Genomic DNA, 22,319 nt, shown 5'->3' with positions numbered 1-22,319 from the left:
ACCTTTTCAGATTGCCAGCGAGACACTGGTTTCTCGGGTCGTCGCTGTCCACACAGCATGCTTGACAGGGCCAGTGCAAGGTTTTTCGGAACCCTAGACGAAACTTCAGCTTTCTGCTCCCACCACCTCCTACACACCAATGCTGAATTTCCAGAACCTCAGATGAACATGGAGAGGTGGCGTCCAATACCCCTTTCACACCACACCTATAACCCTGGTTATTTCTTTGTAGTTGCCGGAGCAAGGTGCAGTGTGAAAGCGCTAAACTGAATACCCTGGGGTGACCAATCTGGGATATAAGTAGGGTGGAACTCGGGTCATTCTGTGTATAATGGGTGACCCAGGCTAAGTGTGACCCCCGGTTCCCACCTGGACCCAGGTGGAGCTGTGTCAGACCATGTTTAGCAATGTAAAAGTGATATTAGAAACTGAAAACGTATCTTTGCATTACATTCAACAAGAATGTGTCTCTCAGAGTCATCCTTAATTTTGTGATAGTTAGACTCAGGTGCTCCCCACAGATTCCGGAGCCCCTAGGCAGCTGCCTAAAGGTAGAGCCGGCCCTGACGCTAGTTGACTGCATAATTTCTAAGTGCTCCTGAGCTTCCCAATCAGCAGCCTTTGAGGCATGACCCAGGTTGCGGACTCAGAGGGCAAGACCTGGGTTGACCCTTTTACACAGAGTTGTAGTGCAGGTAAGGCCAGGGTTCTCAGCTCAGCATTAAAGGGGTAATAATGCAGCACTATTATAATCGTATTGACATTGTTGTGATACAATAACCTGTTGGAAAGTAAAGTACATAATAACCACAAGGTAGCTGGAGATGTAATGTCACCAGGTGCAGACTAATATACATTTGGAGCCAGACACCTGTGGGACCCCTGATAGCAGCAGGTTCTCACACATATACCCCCATTGGGTAGAAGCTGAAAGGGGAGAGGGGGCAGGGGTATTTGGGCACAGCTGGGACACACAGGTGCTGTGGCATGAGATGTCCTGACTGTACCAGTGAGGAGGAGAGGTATTTATCACTATCCGTATCTACTACAATAGTGACACTGACTTCCGTTCCAATAATACTACTCCATCCAGTCATCACACACAGGGCGGACTACATGTCAGCACCGCGCACGGTTACCGTGGACGCTAGTGACGTGATCGCAACACACCCAACGGCCAACGCTGGGCGCATCACCGAACCCCCGTTCAATCCCAACGGGCGGAAGGATCTCTTCCCTGGGATGTGGATCCGGAGGAGAAGAAGGATGCAGATGGGATTGCTGTGTGGCGGCTGCCGGTCCCGGGATCGGTGATGTCAGTGCGGTGAGTAAGCGGGGCCGTGTGTCCGCCACCTCCTCTTACCGTGCCCGCCGGCCGCAGCCTGTCATTGTCCACGGGGCCACACTCTGCCTCACTGGCCGGAGGCTCCCAGTTCCCGGGCCCCGCCCCTTCCCAGTCCTCTGAGCTGCAGGGACCAGGCCTGTGCCATTGGGACTGGGAGCAGCTGTGTGTGCCCATCCCAGTCCCCTCTACCAGTGTGTCATGCCTGTCCCTCCACCAATATCTGTGCCATGCATTCATTGTCCCAGAACCCCTTCTAACTGTGTGTGTCTGTATGTATGTATATATATATATATATATATATATATATATATATATATATATATATATATATATATATATATATAATTTCATTTATTCCAATGTTTAATCTATGTTATCTATTAATGATCTATGTAATCTATGATCTCTCATTGACTGTATCTCATCCTGTACCTGAAATGAGTTGTATCTTAATTTATTTTATATCTTATATCTGTTTATTATTATTTATCAGCGTTGTAACTTTCATGTATCAATGACTGCATATTTATATCATATACATACGCAACATAAATATGAAGTGTATCCATTACATAATGCCAGCCTCGTATCTCTGCCTCTGCTTCATATAACCCACTTGAATATAATTACTAATATCACTTTTTTATTATTATTTTACTGCACAATTCCATATAATGCATTATGTACTTTCATCCAATGGAATTGTATTTCTTTGCTTCTCTTTTTCATATTTCTCACTTTTAGAGTGCATGAAACCACTCCTTTCTTGTGTATTTATGTGTAAACATGTCATTAAAGTTTTGTCTGAGGAATTGAGGTTAAACCTGTGTGTGTGTGTGTGTGTGTGTGTGTGTGTGTGTGTGTGTGTGTTTGGTGGGGAATTTAGCCTGTGAGCTTCGCTGGGACAGAAACTGAATCATTTTAAACCCCATACACACTTAGGGGGCTATACAATCCCGGGTCCCAACTGTTGATTCGTCCTTGCCAGTTTCTTGGCAGGTGGGATTCAATGTTCCGCCTGCCGATCGGCGAAAAGGGTGTGTGTCTGCTAAAACGGCTGTGGATTGTCGAGATCCGGCCGTGATATCAACAATTCACAGCAGTTTTCGGCATAACGGACCCAACTGCTTTTAAAGTCTGGTCTGTTCCGTGGAGCTGCCTCTTCAGTGCTGCCAGGAACAACGCCATTGAATAGGCGCTCTCTTCTATTTCCTTTGTCAGAAATAGCGGCAGGGATTGAATACCCTCCTTAAGGGCCATACACACTGGGCAATTTTGAGCTGAAAGCAACTCCGTTTTGTCAGTTGAGCTGTTTTCAGCTCAAAAGCCGCCCAGTGTGTGCGGCCCGGTGGTGAGCGCTAGTGCATGTTCCCACATGATCGCCGCCAATCATCTGCTGGTATTACGGGGTGGATGGATTTCCATAGCATAATGGAAAGCTGTGCACCCCCGTATAAATCGATTAGACAGCTGAAAATCATGTATGCACTGAGCAATATTTATCCCAGCGCCCCCCCATCCCCATCCATGCTGGGTAAAATCTCCCAGTGTGTATGCACCTTAAGTGATATTTCAAATGACAGTGCCAATTTTGGAGATGTAGTTTATAATATTTCTTAGTGCTTACACAAGCCATTAACAACCCCCTACCCCCTCATCTGTACATGCAGGTCAATCTTGCCTATGGGGGTTATTCAGAGCTGATCGCTGTTGTACAAATTCACATGGCGAAAGATTATCGAATGACTGCTCATGCGAACGGCTGGATTGTTGCATTCATGCGCAAAGCCAAACGGCAACAATAAACTACAAAGCATCTTATCGCCATCCCCTTGCAAGTTGACTGACAGGAATCTGCCAATTGTTGGCGGAAATCTGCTGTTTTCTGGGTGTGTAAGAAAACTTGCAAGCATGCTCTTGTGGTTTCAGGGATTACGTGTGACCTCGATCAACCTGTTTCTATCGCCCACTTGTGGAAGGGTCATAGTTACGCACAGACTGCACACACTGGAATTCATTCAATGGTGGGGGATTTGCATTGGGAAGGTTATCGGCAAAGTTTTCGCAAGCCATTTGAAGAATGGCACAGGGCGGACTTTCACTTTATCTGGGTGACGATCATGTGATTGCAGGGCTTTGCAAGATTGCACAGCAGCGATCAGGTCTGAATACCCCCCCCCCCCCCCCCCCATATAATCAACAACTGCATGGGGGGTAACATCACTGAACAAGTGGTTGAGTGGCCATAACAATTCAATAGCCGCTATGATTGCTGCAGCAATAAATCAAGATAATACACTGGCAGCCATTACATGCATTGTACAATATCAGGACCCACTTGAGGATACGGCCACATGCAGTGTACACATATGATCGCTTTTTCCTTAACACCTCCTATAGTGAATGCTCTCCTCTATCATCCTCACATTGCATGTAACTAAACCATCCTCTGCATGTTTAGCTGTATTCTATTGAAGTGATTGATTGAGATGATCAAAGTAAATAGATAAAGATGAGTCCTTATATCAACAGTGCAGCATTGGGGTTTATATGCCAAGTGGTGGCCGCGTGTTGCAGGCTTATCGGCTTCTTACTAAACATATTACCCTTTAGGTTCCGGCAGGTGGAAGATGAAGGAGGTCCAGTTTCCCACACTCAAGGATGGGCATGGGTCATAGGGTCAACACATGAAATAGACCGACATGGTTAAGGTCGACAATGAAAAGGTTTACATGAGTTTTTTCTTTGTCCCGGCTGTCTACATGAGTCTACATGGACACCGTATTAGTGCACCGCGTCCCCTCGCATGGCCTGCTGTGCTCAGCACGCTATTATGTTCTCCCTCCATGGCCAGGTGGATGGTAGGGTATGAAAACCTCATGTCAACGTTTTGACTGTCGACCTAAACCCTGTTGGCCTTTAGTGGTTGACCTTTTATAGTGTCGACATAGCGACTTTATCTCCTCCAGGATGTAGCATAGCGGGAGAATGATTTGTATTCATTCCAGCATGTTCAGTGACTTCCTACTACATAGAGGTGAACAGACCTGTATGTAGGAGATTATTTCTAATACAGAATAACATAACGTGTGTCACTCCTACATGATGCATGGAAACCTGGTGACATGTTCTAGCAGTCCTTATAATGTCCCATTATTGTGACTCATCCCGCTAATACCTATGAATCCAATAATGACGTGACTTATATCTATGAGCATGTCATCAGGCTGCTGCACACTTTGATGTTTTGGTGTGGTTTAAAGCTGGGTACACACCTATACAATCATCTCGCAGATCACAAGAGACACAACCTCTTGGTGAGATACTGTAATGCTTTGGTACACAGAATGTGACACATTGGGGATAATTCAGATCCCGAAATATAGACATACTGAAGCGCAAAGTACCAAGGTTCAGTACTTCGCACATGTGCAAACAGGTGATTGGTAGTTTGGGGGAGGGGGCCATGGCTGGGAAATTGGAGCTATGTCTCTGTAATTTACTGGAAGGGAAAAGGCAAGATCTCCATCATCTTTCAAGTTTGTACCTCACATACGCACCCAATATCATGGTTTATCTTAAAAAAAAAAAAAAAAAGTCTCCCCTTCTGTTCTAATTTTATTGAAGTCATTAGATGGCAATCGATAGTCACAAACTATGTGATGGATAACCATTGATAATTTTAGCTATCGATGGTCATCCATTTTCCTTGGGCCAATCAGAATATGGGGATGGGGTTTCCGGGTTGTCAGCTATGCTCCGTGTCACGGCACCTTGGGCAATAAAAAATGATTGGCTCTGCTGTATCATCGATGAGGGGAAACCATCTGATTCTCACCTATCAATGGCAAAAGTATTCTCCATCGGCCATAAACCATCAATGGACGATTGCCATCCCTATGGGGCATATGTATTTCTAATCACAGAACTGCCACGAATGTTAACACTGTGTTTTACGGCAGATATTCCAGCTATATATGTAGGTAAACCTCCAGGGATAGTGCTAGCGCTAACTCCGGAAGTTAATACCCCAGAATTCCCAGAAATGTGCCACTGTACACTGTGCAGACTGCTTATCAGGGTCAGAGGTACAACCTGATTTTAAAATAGCAAAAAGCACCATGCCCTCTTCGGTCCCATGGGTAGGAAAAGTTGGAGTGCAGCGATCACCACCGGGGAATAGATGCTGTGCGCATGCTCATATATTATATAAACAGTGATTGGAAGGCTTGGGGGAAGCCCAGCACCACTGCAAGTGCTGGACCCCCCCCCCAAGAGTGACACTGACAGGGCCATACCCCCAGCTGGCCACACCCCCTCATTGGAATGCAAGATACTGTGTCCATATTTCAGCACCCTGCCCACATTCTAGCGAGAACACTACATGTACACAGTGTCACTTTCAGGAGCCCACGCTGGACAGGGGCTGCAGGATAGTGATCGGAAGATGGGTGACCTATCGAGACCTGGTTACACATTGAGCGATGTAATGAAGGTCGTCATATCACTCCTACCCTCATTGCCCATGACGCTGTAGCTAGCAACGTCAATCGCGTCCGCAGTTTTCTAGCAGGTCAGCAGCTGAGTGCAAGCAGGGAAAGGGTCTACAAATAGTCCATAGCATCCAATAAGGTGTCTGTCTAATCTAGTCTGTACTAGATCTGCACTTGTCCACATCACTGGAATGGAGATGCATGTAAGGTTAAGGTCGCTGCTCGTGTAAGTGCTGATTCCGTGAACCTATTGGAACTGCTGTTTTCAAGCTTGGATCGGGTAATATCGAAGGGGGGGCGGGTGTTGTGTATGCAAATGTTACACAACAGAATAATACCAAGTAAGCTTTCAGAGCTAAAATAGGACATTTTAATATTTTGGTTTTAGTTTCCCCAGTGAAATCAATAAATATATTATAATATATTTTCCCGTATGATAAAAGACTAAAGCCCCATCCACACTAGTCCATTAGTGGCTGTATCAGTGGTGCCGTTGGGCAAACAATATGCTGCATACACACTGAATGATACCAGTTAACGATATAGTTCTATGATGTTACCAAGGGGGGGTTCGTTATTTTAAAATCATGTGGTGTTCTGTTTTTACTGATGTTACTCTTATGTTGTTCCATTATTTTGATGTTTTTTATATATATATATATATATATATATATATATATATATAATTTTATTTTTTAGCAGCGACAGGAAAGGTCATGTTCTTTCTTTTTGTGCTCCTATAGGCTTCTCTAAGAGCTGTCCGTCGCTGGACCTTGCTCGAATCTTCGCACGTGCTTGGAGTGTTCCGCTCACCGTTTGGTTGATTACTAGAAGGGAAGAGTACAGACATGGCCGGCCATGTGTCTCCTACGGTAAGATGTCAGTGGGGTTTTAATGTATTGAACCAATCACATAAATAGGTGAATTTAAGCCTAAAACAGCTATGATATTAAAAGCAGCAGATGCTGTTTTCCTTTTACAATCATTGATGTTCTATATTTCTAGCTTAAACACACTGATAAATTGACATCTATCTATTGCGTTTATTGAAAAGTTTATATTATTTCCTTTTAGTAATAAAATGTAAGGGGCAGATGTATTAAGCCTTAACAAGAGATAAATGCAAGGGTGATAAAGATAGATACATGTCCAGCCAATCACCTCTTAACTGCCATGTTTCGGGCTGTGCTTGAAAAAAGTCAGTAAGGAGCCGATTGGCTGGACATTTATCTCTCTTTATCACCCTTGGATTTATCTCTTGTTAAGGATTAATACATCTGCCCCAATATTTTGTAGATAGCTGTCATCTATATAAAGGGGCATACACACGTAGAGATCTGTGCTAAGCAATTTTGCTAAGCAATATTGCTGGTGTCAAGATATCCCATGCAGAGCACATACACACGCAGTGATTTGTGCTAAACAATTTTGCTAAGCAATTTTTCTTAGCAATTTTGCTTAAGCAAAAAAAGGCCGGGTAGTTGTTCAAAATGAGAGATTGCCATCAGTATCTCTCATTCTGTACACACAGAGAGATTTGCAGTCATGTGCTAAGCAATCTAACTAGATTGGGACTGCATGCACTGACTTAGTTAGCAAGAGATATTTAATCTCTCGGAGCATACACACAGAGAGATCTGTGCTTACTTTCTAAGCAATCTAGTTAGATTGCTTAGAAAATAGCACAAATTTGCTCTGTGTGTACACCCCTTAAGAGTGAGGTCTCAAAGTATTTACACAACTTTCCACAGTCATGAAAATCTAGGGTTTTGGCACATGAATGTGCACCTACCCGGGATTTTTGTCAGTGGAAATGGACACAAGGTAAAAATCCCAGGTAAAACCCGGGTCACGAGCTGTGGATTTTTGACCCGGGCAGGATTAGCTGGCCAATGCACAGACACCTCCCGCTGCCCGCCTGCTGGTCCTCATTCATTGCCCTGCTTTCACCCTTAGTAGAAACTGTGTCTACCTGGGGATAACCCAGGAACACGGTGCAGTGGAAACAGGGACCCCAGTGTGGAGACCCAACAAAATGCCAGGTCAAACCTCTTAAGATTTGGGTGGAAAAGTGGTACAAAACATAGATTTCCTTAGGTAAATTTAGTCACATGAGTTTTACACAATTTCTAATAAATGATCTCCCGGACTCAGATTGGTTTTATTTTAGTTAGCAATATTATTTCAATGCAAGCTTCAGGCTAATGTACCTGTAGTGCACATAGAAATACAGCAGAAGCAGCCACATGCTGCGAGTCTATCATGCGTCACAGACAATGGCCCTTATTCTGGTTGGTGCGGTCAGAGCCGCACACGGGGCTCCGACCGCACAAACCAAGGGCCGCCCACCAGACGGATCGCCACGGCCGTCCGTACACGGACGGCTGGCGATCCGCATTAAAATGGTGGAGGCTACGCCTCCACCATGGTGGGAGCTGCCCCCTGCATTCGATGGTCGTCGACCATCGAAGGCAGGCCCGCACGCCGCGGCAGCTCCCGCAAGCTAAGACCACACGGACAATCGTCCGTGTGGTAGCTTGTATGGGGGCTGAAAGCTGACATCCGGCGACGTCAGCTTTCCGCCCCCATGTCATGGTAATGAGGGCGTCATGCCCTCATTACCATGCATACGCCCCGCGTTTGCATGGGAACGCCCATGAAACGCGGGGCGTACACATAGGGAAATGAGGGCATGAAGCCTCTCACGCCCCTATACGCCCCCTTTGCGGCGGACGAAATCCGTCTGCGGCGAAGGGGGCTGCACATGCGCAGATTGACCTCTGCGCATGTGCAGAGTCCAAACATCGGCGGTACGGCCGCACGCGGGCCGTACCGACCGAATCAGAATAAGGGCCAATGTGTGGATAGGCTGTTCTACCACAATATCAGATCACCCTAGTAAATGACTCCCTACTAGATCAGTGGTTCTTAACCTGTTTGCCTAGGCATCCTGGGTAGGGTAAACTCGGGTTGGGATCATTTGGTCTACAGCAGGTTGGTCGACAAGCATTAGGTCGGCGCCACTAGGTCAACATGGGGAAAGGTCGACATCGGGTATTTCACTGTTTTTTGACACAGTTGACATAGACACAGTGTAAAGTGCACCGCATCCCCTTGCACCACTTACAATGCTTCGGGCACGGTGCCTCGCTGTGCTCAGCACACTATTTTATTCTCCCACCACGCCCTAGTGGATGTTAGGGCATGAAGTACCGCCTGTCGGCACGTCGGCTCAAAAAACAGTGGAAAACCCGATGTCTACCTTTTGACTGTCGACCTAGACACTGTGACCTAATGCTTGTGTTGACCTAATGACCTGTCGACCTTGACCCACGTCGGCCTAATGATGTCAACCCAATGCTTGTCGACCAACACGCTGTAGATCAAATGAGCGTATCCCGGTAGCTCTGGGACCAGGACCAATTCAATGTAGTAGAAAGAACCAGTGCTGGAAGCTGTCAATTATAAAATGTGTGTGAACAGAAGCAAACCCTGTTCCTCACAACATAACTTAGCCTGAGGATGACATATAAAACACAATCTACTTAGTTTTATACTTTTTTTCTACATTTCTTTTGTCCTAGGGGTGCTGTGAAAATGTTCTAGGGTGCCGTGATTCAAAAACATTTGGAAACCACTGTACTAGTTACTATAAATACAGACAGAGGGCAGTATTCAATGCCCTTTTTCGGCATGTGCAGCGAATCCTGTTTAGGATTCGCTGCACATTCGCCGCGTTCCGGAGGGCTGGAGCATTCGCTGCCAGCCCTCCTGGTCTCCCTATTCAACTCCGCAGGGGCACACTGCCCCTGACGGCGAATTTTATCTCCTGATTTAAGGTGTGAAATACTTAGTGTCCCCAGATAGGATCACTGAACCTTCCCAGCTTTTCCTCCCAAATCCGTCTCTCTGTGCAGAAGAAATGTCCACGTCTTCTGAATGCTTTGCACAAAGTGTGAACAAACCATAAATCTGAAAAGGCTGCATTATAGTTACTAGTGTTTCCTGTCCTGTGTCTTTGCAGCTACTGGGAGTGGCCTTTTATATGCTTGCAGTGAAATCAGGTGCTACTTAAAGTGTCCTATAAAGAGAGCAGTTTTGCTGTTTATGAGAACTCCAGTCATTGCAAATGTTGCCCTATTGCTTGTCTTCTGCTTCAGCGGTCAGAGTACATGAGGCACCAAGAACAGTGTAAAATCCATTTAGCAACAAAATATATAAGCAAAAGAGTTTTGATAAAAAGCTCCCAGAGATGTTGCACCTGCCACACACCAGACAATAGTGAAAGCTGTTTGATTATAATTGTGGGGAAAGACGTGGATGTAAATGAACGAAAACATACAGTATATAACTTTGTAAGTACTTATAAGGACATTTTTAGTATGTAGGTAAATGAAACCATGACACACATTTAGTAGCCGGCACTGCCTGTAAACGTTGTCTGTTTGTTCTGTTTCAGGTGATATTCCGAGATGTTGCAGTTTATTTTTCGGAAAAAGAGTGGAACGTCCTTGAAGGGTGGCAGAAAGACTTGTACACTGGTGTTATTAAAGAAATTCACGGGATCTTAATTTCACTAGGTAATGTGATATTTTTATTTATCTGTCAAATAATAGAAATGCTACATTATGCTGTCATATTCAGTCAGTATTTGCTTTTGCCAATTACTTTTGCTTGTAACTAAGGGGGGGGATTCAGTTGCTAATATTAATGCAATTGTCCGTTCCCGAAAGGCACATGGCACCCACTGGCATTGCTAACTTTCCTTACATCACCATAGAAAACCTTTTATCATGTGGGACAGGTACGTGGACAGGTATGTGGAGGTGTAAATGATGTGGACAGGTACTCGGAGGTGTATATTATGTTGGACAGGTACCCGGAGGTGTATATTATGTGGGACAGGTACCCGGAGGTGTATATTATGTGGGACAGGTACCCGGAGGTGTATATGATGTGGGACAGGTACCTGGAGGTGTATATTATGTGTGACAGGTACGTGGAGGTGTAAATGACGTGGGACAGATACCTGGAGGTGTATATTATGTAGGACAGGTACCTGGAGGTGTATATTATGTGGGACAGGTACCCGGAGGTGTATATGATGTGGGACAGGTACGTGGAGGTGTATATGATGTGGGACAGGTACCTGGAGGTGTAAATGATGTGGGACAGGTACGTGGAGGTGTAGATGATGTGGGACAGATATGTAGAGGTGTAAATGATGTGGGACAGGTACCCAGAGGTGTAAATGATGTGGGACAGGTACCCGGAGGTGTATATTATGTGGGACAGGTACGTGGAGGTGTAAATGATGAGGGACAGGTACCAGGAGGTGTATATTATGTCGGACAGGTGCGTGGAGGTGTAAATGATGAGGAGACAGGTACCAGGAGGTGTATATTATGTGGTACAGGTACGTGGAGTTGTAAATGATGAGGGACAGGTACCCGGAGGTGTATATTATGTGGGACAGGTACGTGGAGGTGTAAATGATGTGGGACAGGTACGTGGAGGTGTAAATGATGTGGGGCAGGTCCCAGAGGTGTAAATGATGTGGGACAGGTACCCGGAGGTGTAAATGATGTGGGACAGGTACATGGAGGCTAGAACTTGCAGATGGGAGCAAAAAATATTTGTTCCCAGTTTTTTAAAACACTTTTTTTCTCTACACCAAAAGTGTAAAGCATTACATTTACTGAAAAATGTTTGTTGGCTATCATTTTTCCATCGTTATGAACAACAATGCAACTACCAGTCTTGTTACAATATTTGAAAACCTCCAGTTCTTCGTTATGGTTAGTAACAGCCTTCTGTATGGTCCTGCTACCCTACTTGGGGACCAGGATGATTTCCTGACATTTTCATGCATTCGGCAGGGTCGCTTTTGTAGAAAACTTGCCCAACCTCTGTGAGTCCTGCAAATAGCCATTTCGGTACTCTTTACCTAGAACGGCGCCCACGATTTTGATCTTAGGCATCGCAAGGTAAAAAATTGCGTCGGTCGCATCGCATGCGACCAAAAAATCGCATGCGATGTGACCGACGCGATTACCGCGATTTTACATAGGGAACAATGTTAAATGGCCCACAGACCCCAAATAGCCACCCTGAAGTGTGAAATGCCCCCCCCCCGATTGTTAACAGCACCCCACGATCAACGTCAACCCGAAGCGTGGCGAGCGCAGCGGTACGCGTCCTCCGACTTTTTCTTACCCCCACTATCCATGTCGGCGTGGAGTTGAGAATAGAAAGTGTGGCGAGCGCAGCGAGCCCGAAGCGTGGTGAGCCTTGCGAGGGGACGCGGATACCTTCACAGGTATCCGCGTCCCCTCGCGGGCTTCACAGCTATCCGCGTCCCCTCGCGGGGCTCGCTGCGCTCGCCACACTGTCTATTCTCAACTCCACGCCGACGTGGATAGTGGGGGTATGAAAAGGTCGGAGGACGCGTGCCGCCGCCCCTCGCGGGCTCGCTGCGCTCGCCACGCTTCGGGTTGACGTTGATCGTGGGGTGGCGTTAACAATCGGGGGGGCCATTTCACACTTCAGGGTGGCTATTTGTGGTCTGTGGGCCATTTAACATTGTTCCCTATGTAAAATCGGGTCAATTGGGCCATTTAACATTGTTCCCTATGTAAAATCGCGGTAATCGCGTTGGTCGCATCGCATGCGATTTTTTGGTCGCATGCGATGCGACCGTCGCGATTTACATTTTAACATGCATTTCTAGGTAAAATCGCGGGCATCGGTCGCATCGCATGCCATTATAATGACATGCGATGCCCGCGATGGGCGCTGTTCTAGGTAAAGAGTACCGCCATTTCTAACTATCTTGCATTTTGTTGGAGTGCACATAGCCACAATGTATGCAAGTTTTATAATGCAGGGTTTTTTTTGTTTTGTTTTTAATTCACCTGTAATTGAATTGACCTTGACCCCAAAGTGTATAATCGCGTAACTCTGTAATAGGCGAAATAACAATCCGAAACCTAGTTTAACAATAACTACTCATCACTGTTTCCTTTTTCTTCTCTGTCTGATAGGCTTTGTAATCCTTAACCCTAACAACTTCCTGAGGATACAGCCAGAAGATGAGCCTTGCCGGAAGAGCCGCCCAGGGGTCGGAAGGAATGAAAACTTGAATACTGGTGGTTCTGGTGAGCAGTGGGATTCTGGGATTACTTCTAGATCTAGTGCTAGTGATTGATAAATACACAGAAGTTCAGAAATGTACAGATGTGTCCAAGTTCATCTCACATAGATTTGCATGGTGGCAGAGATTACTCGCACACAGCCATGACTAGCCGCTACGTGGATATGCACCATGCATTCCTATGGAAGTGGGTGCGTACACACTCCCGCGGGCACAAACTGTATGCAGAAAACCAGATGCGTTTGCCGCCAATAGACTGTAAGCTAATCAGTCTTCATCCTAAATAACTAATTTAGGGAAGGAAGACGGGTGTCATTTATTCTTTGTGATGTAAATTTCCTGAGTGAAAAGTGACAGACAACTGTAATGAGTCACCAAGAGTCTCCCGTCATTGGCTGAGGCCGAGGCTTCTGAAGGAAGCTACAGAACCAATTAACAGGGCAGATATATCTACAGACGGATCGGACAGCGTGTTCTCCATTCACATTGCCCTATCCATCGGGACTGACATCACAAGTGGGCAGGTGCATTTTCATGTGCCCGCCCACTGAGCTGTCAATCACCAGTGGCTCCAGGCGGGGCTGTACGGATGGTCGCTAAATCGCTCGTACACACCACACTATACGCTGATGTATCGGCTGTGTTACAGAGCCGACAAGACATATCTATTAATGATGCTGTTCACAGATATACCGCTCGTACACACTGGCCGATGGTATAGCGATAGTTTGCCTGTTCAATTAAATGGCCGATATATAGGCCAGTGTCTGCGCATCTTTACTTATCCCGGTTTTGAATACATTTTCTGGTCATGCCTTTGGATGCGGGCATCACATGTATGTTCATAGTTATAAACGGAGGATTTATGCTTCATTCCAACCACCCATTGAGAGGGCTGTATATAGACAAGGCGTATACAGCACATGGGGAGAACCCTTACCTGCTGTGTGAGTGGCTGAAGTCATTCTTTCCAGCAATGTTGGCATAGACTTGGGAAGGAGTTTGTGCTCTTTATTTTTTAATATTTTTGGGGTGTAGTGGGCGATGGTTTGGGATCCCTTTTTAGGTAAGGGTAGTAAGTGTAAGTCTAAATAAAAATCTTTGAGTGCCTGTATTATTACATACAGTAGCTGCACAGTCCTTTAGTCTATGTGTTTCATGGGATGGTCTGAAGATCAAGGTGTTAGCATTACTTGCATTGAGATATGGGAGATGTGACTGAAGCTTTATAATAAAGCCTGTTAAATATTACAGCTTTCCTCACCTATTATTGTAGCTGCACACATGCAATAGCTACATATGTAAAATGTTTTATATCAAGAAGTGTGTTGGAATATACAGTATAATGGACAGTGCTGGAAAATAAATGAGTTTAGTCTTCATTAGTAACTCTCATAGGGGTATTTCTGGTTCACTCCTTCTGGCAAATTCCTTCTTAGATGGACAAAACCATGCGCACTGCAGGTGGGGCAGATGTTACTTGTGCAGAGTGAATTACATTTGGGTGGGGTTTTACTTCAAAGTGAGATCTATATTGCAGTGTAAAAATAAAGCAGTCAGTATTTTCCCTGCACAGAAACAAAATAACTCCCCCAAATCTAATTCTCTCTGCACATTTTACATCTGCCCCCCTGCAGTGCACATGGTTTTGTCCATCTAAGAAGGAATTTGCCAGAAGAAGTGAACCAGAATAAGCCCCATAGTAAGGGATGTTCTGTTTGGTACAGCTTACAATGAAGGTCAGGAAAGGAATTTTCTGGTTGCTCCACCATTTAAAAAAAATAATTATATATATATATATATATATATATATATATATATATATATATATATATATATATATATACTTTTTTCACGTTATCGTCCCTATATGCCAATAGTTCAAATAGAATTGTTATGTCTTTGAAGAAAACTGAGAGATTAGCAGCACATTATATGGGTAAATAGGATTTATCACTGATACCTGTACCAATGATATACAGATGTGTTCTCATACATCTTTACTGCAACCACGCCAAACAGCCCCTCTTTGCTCGCCAGGTTGCGTGAGCCTCTTTTAGCATCTTTCTGCTTCTTTACTGGGTGAAAACGTGTCTTAATATACCTGATGGGGCTGTCCTTTTCCATATACAGACTCCAGTCTCACACACAAAAAGTGTCATATATCATATTCTCATTGTGCGTCCTGGTTGTATTCCATTTACGGCAAAAATAGAAGATGCCCAAAATGAACAAAGTTGTGCTGGACTTGGCTGCTCACCTACGCCAGGCATCTCCTGCTGCACGGCGTATTGAGACTGGATGTATGAGGACACATCTGTACCACTGGCAGAATGCCGCCTATCTCATTGTGCCCTCTTCTTTAATTGTTTTTTTCTGTTGTTTATTTCCATCCAGACTGTGGTTTGGCCAATCCTGATATTTTATTAACTGTCCAGCTGGGCGAGAAGCAGCGCATGGCAGAGTCATATGAACAGGATGGTGGGGAAAATTTGTCATTTCCTAGTACAAGTAAGAGCCTCCATGAAACCTTGGTCTATGTGTTTTATTATCGCCCCCTGGTGGTGGGGGACCAATGTGCTTGCAGCTTCCTTGTTAAAAAAAAACTGTTCTCCCATTTTCTGTGGCATAGTATGTTGGATAATATCGGTTCCACATTCTTCCCCGGTCCCTTGTAATGCCTAGTTGGCTCTCATGATAATGCGGTTTCTGAATTTACAACTAATTAGTTTATCTTTGTACATTCTTTATTATGCAGAATCGATTGTTATTTTCAGTTCATCTGCAAACAACTCAATGAAATTCCCTTGTTTTGTTATGGGAAGACTTGATGTCATTTCTTTATTGTATTCTATATTTTTTTCTTGACAGGCAAATTTATAGACCGGTTTGGTGAATACTCAGCTGCTAAGCACGTGGCACCTCCCGAAGATTTTTCTGTTAGCCCTGATATTGAAAGCTTGGACAATACAGTGGCATGTAAGTAACAGCGTAGCTTCACTACCCAGAATACCTCATCCTGATCTTCATTACACCAAGTTTAAACTTGCTAGCGATACCCATGGCATTATTTAATAATGGTGAGTAATATTCTGTAACCAGTTGGTGATGAGTTGCTGCACTTGGTTTTTTTGAATCTGCCCAGAAATAAAGGGATAATTATTGGTAACTTGATTGAATAACTAACATTAATTATAATTTTGTGAAGAAGCGGGCCTTGCTAAGAGAAACAAGAGAAAGACTGAGTACGTCTCTTCTGGGACACTCTTTATTGTATTCATTCATTTTTCATTAACTTTTTGTTTTATTCCTTAAAACAAGGAGGAGAACAATGAATAAGGAAGAGGGGAAAGATTAGTCTCTATCACCGCCTTATTTAAAGATTAAATACTGTATCCAGTTAATATAAAGCTTTCAGTTCCTAAAAACATTAGAGATCATGTGCCACACTATGGGTCATGTAGTAATGTTTTTTTATGCTAGTACTACTTATTAGTAGACACATGGCCTTTTATATAGAAGATTCATTTATGTCCTATAACCTATACCTGCTAATAGGTCTTAAGGTGCCCATACACGTTACAATTTGTATACAATATCGCATCTCATTGCATCTCGGTTTTGTAATAAGATGAGATTTAGTACAAAAAGATGTGATATTGTATACAATAATTGTAACGTGTATACCGGCACCTTTTATATAGTGCCTATAATTAATTAATACAATAAAGAGTGCCACAGAAGAGACGTGCTCAGTCTTTCCCTTGTTTCTCTTAGCAAGGACCACTTCCTGGTGATAAGCTACTGTAATAAAGCAAATGTCTGGAGTCTGTGTGTTACAGCACAGGCGCTCTTGTAGACCGAGCGTCCATTGACGAATCCCTGCGTGATTAGACTTCTAGATTGGACAGTATTGGGGGAAATGCTGCTGGATGTATTAGGGGGGAGTGCCGCTGGGTGTATTAGGGGAAAGTGCCGCTGGGTGTATTGGGGGGAGGTGCCGCTATGTTTATTGGGGAGGAGTTCCGCTGGGTTTATTGGGGGGGGGGGAGTTCCGCTGGGTGTATTGGCGGGAAGTGCCGCTGGGTGCATTGGGGGGGGAAGTGCCGCTGGGTGTATTGGGGGGGGAAGTGCCGCTGGGTGTATTGGGGGGGAAAGTGCCGCTGGGTGTATTGGGGGGGAAGTGCCGCTGGGTGTATTGGGGGGGAAGGGCCGCTGGGTGTATTGGGGGGGAAGTGCCGCTGGGTGTATTGGGGGGGGGCACTGGGTGTATTGGGGGGGGGGAAGTGCCACTGGGTGTATTGGGGGGGAAGTGCCGCTGGGTGTATTGGGGGGGGGGGGGAGTGCCGCTGGGTGTATTGGGGGGGGGGGGGGGGAGTGCCACTGGGTGCATTGGGGGGAAGTGCCGCTGGGTGTATTAGGGAAAGTGTTGCTGTGTACAGTGCTCACACTTTTGTCTGTTACAGGTTATTCTTCCAACATCCCAGTTGTGCGGAGGGTTAATTTTCAAGAACACCCATCTAATAGCAACAACTTGCAGTTAGACGGAAAACATGGTATCAAGTACACAGCTGGTAAGTTATCTTCCTCAACATCCCCGTTTATTACTATGGCACCATAGAATCGATATGACCAGACAGGCATACAGGTATTATATACATGTATATAATAGCAGCACGAGGGAGCAATTCAGCAGGGTAATAGATGCATGGATGCAATTAATGAATCACATGGCATACATAAAAGGGGATTTTTGGTTCTTACCTGTAAAATCCTTTTTTCGTAGGCCGAGGTGGATGCTGGAAAAATGAGTATACCTGGACAGGAGGACCAGGCACCAAGGAGCACTATGTCTTCAAGATAGTGCAGCCCGTAGCTCCTTCCGCTTATACCCCCTTTCTGTCCTCAGAGACCAGTTTTAACTTAACAAGCTGAGGAATAGGGATAGGAGAAGAAGAACCATTCAACTGAACATACAACTAAGGGGCAAATGAATAACTGCCAACATAGCTAACTGCAATTTTTTAAATAAGAGTAAAAAGTGCTTGGGGGTGTGGGTATATAAAAATAAATAAGTAAGTACAAGTGCTTAGCCGCTAAAAAGATAAGGAGAGAGTAAAAACAATGTTTACAGCCCTTTCCTGGTGGGTGGGGTTGCTGGTCCGTGCTGAGGCAGTGAAAGAGTGGCACTATTTTGCGTAGACCTGGTAGCCCTATCTGTCCCTTAGCTTACCTAGGTCTTCTGGCCTTCTGTCTTCCTTCACGCCGCGCTCCGGACCTCCACGAGTGTGCCGCGCTCGGCCGGAAGTTCGGGTTTGTTGACTTCCGGTATCGGCGGCGGTGTACGGACTCGCTTCTTCCCCAGGCTTCCAACGCGTTTCGAGAGACAGGCTCTCTTTGTCCAGCGACTCAATAGCGTGATTTGGAGGTGTGCGAGGATGGAAATGTGCACACTCCACCATTGGGAAGATTGACACCATCTTGCAGACCACTTTCATGCACAGGTGTATTGACACCTTGCAATGTTTTAAGAAAGACCAAATCAGCGCCTGTAATTCCAGGTACTTGTCCTGAGGCAAGAAGACCCCCTGAGAGACTTGTCTATGAGGGCTCCTAGATGAATCATGGAGGTCGAGGGTATTAGGCTGGATTTTCGCTGGACTGGAGGAGGTCCATTGTCAACTGCAAGTGTGAAAGGAGAATTTCTGCCGCGTGGGCCAACAGAAGGAGGATTCGCACTCCCTGTAGATGTCTCTGAGCTGCCATTACCGCCATGATCTTCACGAAGACTCGAGGCGCTGTTGAAAGGCCAAACAGTAGGGGCCTGAAACTGGAAATGGCGCTCTAACACTGCAAACCGGAGAAACCGCTGGTGTTCCAACCTTATAGGTATGTGGAGATAGGCATCGTGGATGTCCAGGGATGCCATTAGGTTCGATGGAGTGTAGAATTGACGTGAGAGATTCCATTCTGAATTTTGGTACTCGAAGGAAGAGGTTCAACTTCTTTAGATTGAGAATTGGATGGAATGAACTGTCCGGTTTCTTGATTCAGAAGATGTTCGAGTAGAAGCCTGTTCCTCTTTGCACTGGAGGTACCGGAATAATGACTTGCGATTGCAATAGGGTGGAAATTGCTGTTTCGAGGGCGGCGGCCTTCAATGGGTCTGCAGGAAGACATGTTGTAAAAAACTGGGTTGGAGACCTGGACCAAAAGGTGTGGGAGTAGCCTTGTGACAGCACATCCAATACCCAAGAGTCCAATGTTGAGCTTGGCCAAATTCCTGTAATTTGAAGACGGAAGCCTCCTACCCTTGACGCAGTTGAATGTTGACTTTTGGCGTCAGGCAGCAGGTTTGTCGGTCTCCTTATGGGCCTGTTGATGACCGGCCCAGCCCTGGCGCTGCTTGGACTTCAGTGTCTTAGGGAGGATAGGGAAATCTTGCAGAGGTTTTGAGCTGTTGCCTTACTCTGCGGTCTGAAAAAACGAAAGGACTGCTGCTTTAGTTTTGAAACTCCAGAAGGAAGAAAAGCAGATTTAGAAGCTGCTAGGGAAGCGACTATTTTGTCCAATTCAGGTCCAAAAATTACTATCCCTGTAAAAGGCAGGGCCTCCAACTTTTTTTTTTGGAGTCGTTATCTGCCTTCCATGATCTGAGCCCCCATCTAAAACACTCTTACTGACATAGGAGATTGCCTCTCTGATATTGTTTACAAGGGACAGGAGTTCCGATCTGCGTGTACCAGATTGTAGGCCTTCTAGCAATTCATCTGCCTAGTGACCGATGGACATGGTAGTCCAGGCGGCTGCAAAGGCTGGGCGAATGGCCACACCTGCATTGGTATATATAGATTTTTTAAATTGATCCAAATTCTTTTCTAGCGAGTCCTTTAGAGAAGTGACGTCCGGTATAGGTAGTGTGGGTAGACTTCACTAGTCTGGTCACGTGGGCGTCTAACCTAGGAGGGATCTCCCATTTATTATAATCCTCTGGTAGAGGATAGAAGGCTGAAATCCGCTTAGAAAGCAGGAATTTTTCAGGCTTCCTGGAATATTTTGTCCAGCTGAGTGGACTGTGGGAACCCTGCCGGGTCCTTCTTTTTTCTTTTGAAAATAGGACCCTCAGAAGGAGGCTGCAATTCAGATTCCTTAATATTTAAGGTTAGTCGGATAGATTTAATCAGACTATACACCCTGGCCTGAGCCATATGATCTTTATCAGGCTTAGGATCCTCTTCACCCTCCTCTACAGGATCAGCTGTATCAGGGTCCTTGTCAGTGACTGTTGTATCTTGTGCAAGTAACGGATGCGACGTGCAGGAACAAGAGCACTAGTGGCTCCTAAAGCCTGTTGCAGTGAAGCTCATACCTGTATTAAGCCTTGAACAGACTGCGACAGGCTCTATAACCACACTGGCTCCTCTGGTTGAGGTGGAACCTGGGGAATAGGGGGAGCAATTACAGTACGTGAGGCCGCCAGTTCCCTCATTGCAGAGGACAAGGCAGTAACCCAGTCAGACTCGCAGGGAACCTCCGCAGTAACCTGCGGACCGGGTCCCAGCAGAGTGCAGCGCTCACAAATGCCAGTATGGTCATGCTCTGCACATGCAAAATTTTCTTTACATGAATTGCATGTAAATGCGTGCAGCACTGGAGCGTTACCCTTTCCCCTAGCTGACATTGTAAAATGGTTGGCTAACACTTACAATGTAAACCCTATTCACACAATAGTGTGAGAAGAAAAGAAAGAACTGTACACAGGCACTTATAAACAAATTAGCGACTAATACTGTAAACCCTGTTAGCCAGATACAGGGGGATGTTAAGTTATGTAACTTACATCAAGAAAAACAGTAAACTGAAGAAAATAATAAAAGCAATAATGCAAACAGTATTTGTACAGCCATCCACACAGAAATCTAGATATGTACTATATCCCAGCACCAACACTAAAAAGTGGGGTGAGGGGGTTAAACCTGGGCACTGATAAACAGTGGAGGCAAAGGGGGACGAATCCTGTGGCCAGCCGGATACGTAGTGAGAAAATGGCACCCGCAAGCTCTGAGGGGTTAGGAGAGGAGCACCCTCGGCGGGAAACTCAGTGACACGTCATAGCCGAGGGGATGGGGCAGAGCTATAAGACAAGCGCCCTTTCCACCGGGAACCCCAGGATAAACATGGCCCCATATTAAACCCACTCACCCTGGTGGTCTAGCGGTATCCATGGCATGAGCTGGGACCGCTGCCAGGACCGCCGATGCGGGGAGTCGCTTACCTGCTGCCTCTCCCTGGCTCCCTCCTAGTGCAGGGAGGTGACTGGGATGCGCCGGACAAGATGTCTTGGTATCAGTCACCGGGGGAAGGACGCATGTGTCAGAGCCAGTGCTGCCGCTGCACTGACACAGTAAAGTAAAACATAAGAAAGAAAAAAATTAAAATAAAAATGAAGTGCGGAAGCTGCCCTCTCCTTAGTAATGGCGCCCTGTTCCTCAGAGCACCAAGGAGAAAAACTGGTCTCTGAGGACAGGAAGGGGGTGTAAGGGGGGGGGGTGTGCTACAGGGGGGTGGTACAGATCTTAAAGACATAGTGCTCCTTGGTGCCTGGTCCTCCTGTCCAGGTATACCCATTTTCCCACCAAGTGTTTTGTATAAGATCTAACTAAGACAATGATAAAAACATAGGCACAGGTAAGCGGAATACAAATCACATGTCATACACAAATGATGCAACATAAGCAACACACACATGGAAAAAAAGAGGATGTATTGTAGCACTTACAATCTAGTGGGGTTTTAAAATGTGACAGTTGGGTGACTTGGAAAACGTTACTTGTTAGGCTGCGGCCACTCATAGCATTGCAGCGGTTCCTGTTCATGCGCGGCCTGCTGCACACAGGCTCCTATGCGGCCGCCCACACATTAGTGGTGGAGCCGCACCTGCCAGGTCCTACAGCGTGCTGTGGTAGGACCAGATGGCGGAACGCCCTGATTTTGGAAAGAACACATACAATTACTGTGCAATGTATATGTTACATTGCTGTGCCGCATTGTGTAATGCTAGAAATACAGTCGGCAGTGGCCGGATCCCGTTCTAGCAACCAAGTGCATTGGTCTGAACGGGGCTCACTTGGCCACTATGTGTGGCCCCAGCTTTAGGGGTCCCGTTTAAGATCCTTTGATATATAGTAACTCAGAAAAAACACCAGTTCTTCTCCATCTACTTTGTGACATTTTTTCTTCAGTACCTGGCAAGCAAAAATCTGAATTTCAATGTAGTATAATGTATTTTGTTTGCCTCCAACATAAACTGCAAGGGTATGGATCATTA

At 45.6% G+C, this 22,319-nt stretch overlaps 1 protein-coding gene across 2 annotated transcripts in view; it reads left to right on the top strand.

Moving 5' to 3' along the window:
• Positions 1–1,192: 1,192 nt before the first annotated feature.
• The window catches only part of LOC146042727 (uncharacterized), a 34,067-nt gene continuing 12,940 nt past the window's right edge, over positions 1,193–22,319 (top strand). For both annotated transcript variants that reach the window (XM_083162911.1, XM_083162910.1), the window contains exons 1-7: positions 1,193–1,324; positions 6,582–6,710; positions 10,298–10,418; positions 12,882–12,995; positions 15,389–15,502; positions 15,863–15,970; positions 17,458–17,565. In XM_083162911.1, the coding sequence (XP_083019037.1) occupies positions 6,687–6,710; positions 10,298–10,418; positions 12,882–12,995; positions 15,389–15,502; positions 15,863–15,970; positions 17,458–17,565 (589 nt within the window). In that variant the 5' untranslated portion in view covers positions 1,193–1,324; positions 6,582–6,686. The remainder of the gene's footprint in view (positions 1,325–6,581; positions 6,711–10,297; positions 10,419–12,881; positions 12,996–15,388; positions 15,503–15,862; positions 15,971–17,457; positions 17,566–22,319) is intronic.

The sequence above is a fragment of the Crinia signifera genome, chromosome 19, assembly GCF_055691185.1.
Source record: "Crinia signifera chromosome 19, ASM5569118v1, whole genome shotgun sequence".
In the NCBI taxonomy this organism is placed as follows: Eukaryota; Metazoa; Chordata; class Amphibia; order Anura; family Myobatrachidae; genus Crinia; species Crinia signifera.
This window is presented reverse-complemented; position numbering and strand designations above follow the sequence as displayed.